The sequence below is a fragment of the Cyprinodon variegatus genome, unplaced genomic scaffold (genome assembly GCF_000732505.1).
Source record: "Cyprinodon variegatus isolate N-32 unplaced genomic scaffold, C_variegatus-1.0 Scaffold521, whole genome shotgun sequence".
NCBI lineage: Eukaryota > Metazoa > Chordata > Actinopteri > Cyprinodontiformes > Cyprinodontidae > Cyprinodon > Cyprinodon variegatus.
Window position 1 is genome coordinate 527,202 of NW_015150974.1, and position 2,910 is coordinate 530,111.

The 2,910-nt window shown below is 36.4% G+C and overlaps 1 protein-coding gene across 2 annotated transcripts in view; it reads left to right on the forward strand.

Annotated features, from left to right (window-relative positions):
* dhtkd1 (dehydrogenase E1 and transketolase domain containing 1) overlaps nt 1-2,910 on the forward strand; it is a 36,601-nt gene extending 33,691 nt beyond the window's left edge. For both annotated transcript variants that reach the window (XM_015391028.1, XM_015391029.1), the window contains 2 exons: nt 2,162-2,247; nt 2,331-2,910. In XM_015391028.1, coding sequence (XP_015246514.1) covers nt 2,162-2,247; nt 2,331-2,432 — 188 coding nt within the window. In that variant the 3' untranslated portion in view covers nt 2,433-2,910. The remainder of the gene's footprint in view (nt 1-2,161; nt 2,248-2,330) is intronic.

Consider the following 2,910-nt stretch of genomic DNA (forward strand, 5'->3'; position numbering starts at 1 on the left):
GGAGCAGAAAGGTTTAAAACAAACAGCAGAAAACATCACCAATGTGACGTGTGTTTTGTTAAAGATGAATAGATGTTCAGGGTTCATCTCAGAAAGTGTTTTCTCTTTAAAATGCAAAAGCACTCTGTTAATATTAAAGATGAAAGATTTAAGGTCATGCTGTTGGAATAAAACAAAACAGCTTTTCGTTTTGTATCAGTGGAAAATTGTTTTAGTTAAAAACCTGTTTTTTTTTGCAACCTTAGCAAAGAGAAATTGTCCCATTCAGCTTTTAGGTTTGGATATAAAGAAGCAGTCGTATAAAAGAAGCTGTTTGTCTTTAGAAGTTTATCCTCTTCATTTATTTTTCTATTATTTTTCAATTCAGCCAAATTTCATGAAATGTGAAAACATATTTATCTCTGCACAAATTAGATAAAAACACCTGAGAGCTAAACTGTATTGATAAAACTTTTAAACATTTATCTCAGCTGTTTTGGCCGTGCCTTAGAAAGATGCTGCTGCACATTAATGATCTTTAAACTGTTGAATGCAGCAAAAACTGTTGCTTTAATGTAGCAGAAGGATTTTAAAGGCCACTCGAAACCTGAAAATCAGAGTGTTTGGTTCAACCAAGTGTATTCTTCCTTTATCAAATATACTGTTTGCTTTAGTTTTAGTTTTCAGACCACAAAAATGTCAATTTTTAAATTCAAAATGTGCACCCTTTCTAAAACTGATTTATTAAACATGGCACAATCTAGCAAACCTTTTCAAAGGTATTTTGGGAACTCTATACCTCCTTACCATTGGTCAATTCTTTATGGATCACAAAGATTACAGTTGATATTGCACGCATACTATATTTTTGTTCAGGCAAAAACATGGACAGCATGTTTGTAGATTTAAATTTAGGGGGGAAAAATGCTTCACAAGCTCTTTTGACTTTTAGCCCAAGTTTAAAAATTTTCACACCACATTGGAAGCGAATGTCAGTACAAAATGCCTTAGAATGAGTGAATAGCAGCATCTGTGACATTTTTAAGAAGAGATAAACCCATACATCAGGTAGCCGACATTTTGAGGCGTTATTAGGTTTTTTTTTCTTGTATCTACATCAGCTGATCCTGCATTTGTCGATTCATTAGCGGACATGCTCTCAGATCATGTGAAGCACGATCTGAAAGCTTCATTTGCTGACCATTATCAACGTACTTTTGTCGCCTTTGTTTCATTTCAGACTTAAGTATTGCTTATGGGTCATTATGATTCAAACGGGAGAAGAGGAGAAGGAAAAAGCAACATATAATGGATCAGATGGACTGATTGATATGATCTTAATAATCAGCATTGGTTGGTTTATTCCAGCTGGATCAGGTTTTTATCATTTATATCTCAGGAATTTAGCGTTTTCCCAGAAAACTACTGTAACAGGATGTAAACAGCTGCGAAAACGCCCAAATATGCAATTAAATGTTATAATTTCAGTATTGGATTTTAGGCTTATGGACCGACACAAGTTGGTGTGTATGGAAGGAGAATCATTTCGATTTAAACGGAGTTCATGGAAGTTTAAATCAGAGTTTAGAAAGGTTTGAAGGGCAGGCATATTTTTGCAAGTTAATGGTCCACTGTGTGTGTGTTTTTTTAAGGCTTTTAACAGTTTCTCGTTAAGTATTTAGCTACTGAATGTGTAAAAAAAAAAAAAAAAAAAAAGCACAAATTATGAAAAGCCGTTTTCTGGCAGCATATCAGTGGAAACTTTAAAGTGTATGAAAGCTTTCTGCTCAAAAAGAATATAACGCTGCACTCACAAAGATCCTCCTCCGTGATTTGTCAAGGTGACTGTAAGCTAACTTTTTCTTTTAAAAGTATCGTGGAGGATTTTTTAAAAGACTCGCCCTCTCCAATTTAACAAAAATGCACATGCAAGAGCATGCATGGGCATGCACAAGCCAATTTCTCCTCATGCAGGCCCTGTTTAAAATGTGCAGTTCTCATAGCTCATATAAGCTTACTGTGTCCACATACAGCAGGGACTATATAGCAAACTTAATTTATTGACGCTTCGGACAGATGATCTCTGCTTTTTGCTCGCTGCACCATCTTTATTAGTATTTTAAAAGAAAATTAGTATTTTAAAAGCAAAGTATAATATGTTATTTTTTTATTTTCTTCCTAGATTTTATTTGGAGTCAGGAGGAACCTGAAAACATGGGTCCCTGGTCTTTTGTGGCCCCCAGGTTCGAGAAGCAGCTGGCCTGCAAGGTAATGAGCATTGAGCAGATTTTAGGGTAAAGCTTTGTTCTTTCTGAAATGCCGTCTTTTACCGCCTCCTCTGTCGTCTTCAGCTCCGGTTAGTGAGTCGACCAGCGCTCCCCGCCCCAGCCGTCGGCATCGGGACGCTTCATCACCAGCAGCAGGAGGCCATCCTCACAGCGACCTTTTCCTGAGACTCAACAGTTTTTAAACAAACTTAAGTAAAGCAGTGCTGCTCTATATTCAGGTCTGCTGCAGAACGGACATGAGGCTTTGGTACAATGTTCTGAATCTACAGGGTCAGTAATAAATTGAGGAATGTTTTCGAGAGAGTAAGGTTTATAATTTCTGATGTTCTGAACTAGTTCAACATGTTTATTTTAGAGTTTATGCATTTTGAAAACAATGTCTTAATTTTTTCTTTGAATTCACCTGTCTGATGCGCCAGTTTTCAGTTTAAAGGTAGATGCATTAGAATTAAGGTCTTAGTGATCACATTTACATGATGTTAGTAGGAACATGCAGCTGTTTTTAAAGTTGGTGATTGTATTTGCATTAATGAACAATAATGGGATCCCTGCTTCAGGAATCCAAACCTTTCGGTCATCTCATGCATAAAGGCTGCAGGAGGGCAATTATCATTGTACTGTTGTCATAGTTGAGCATTAAACT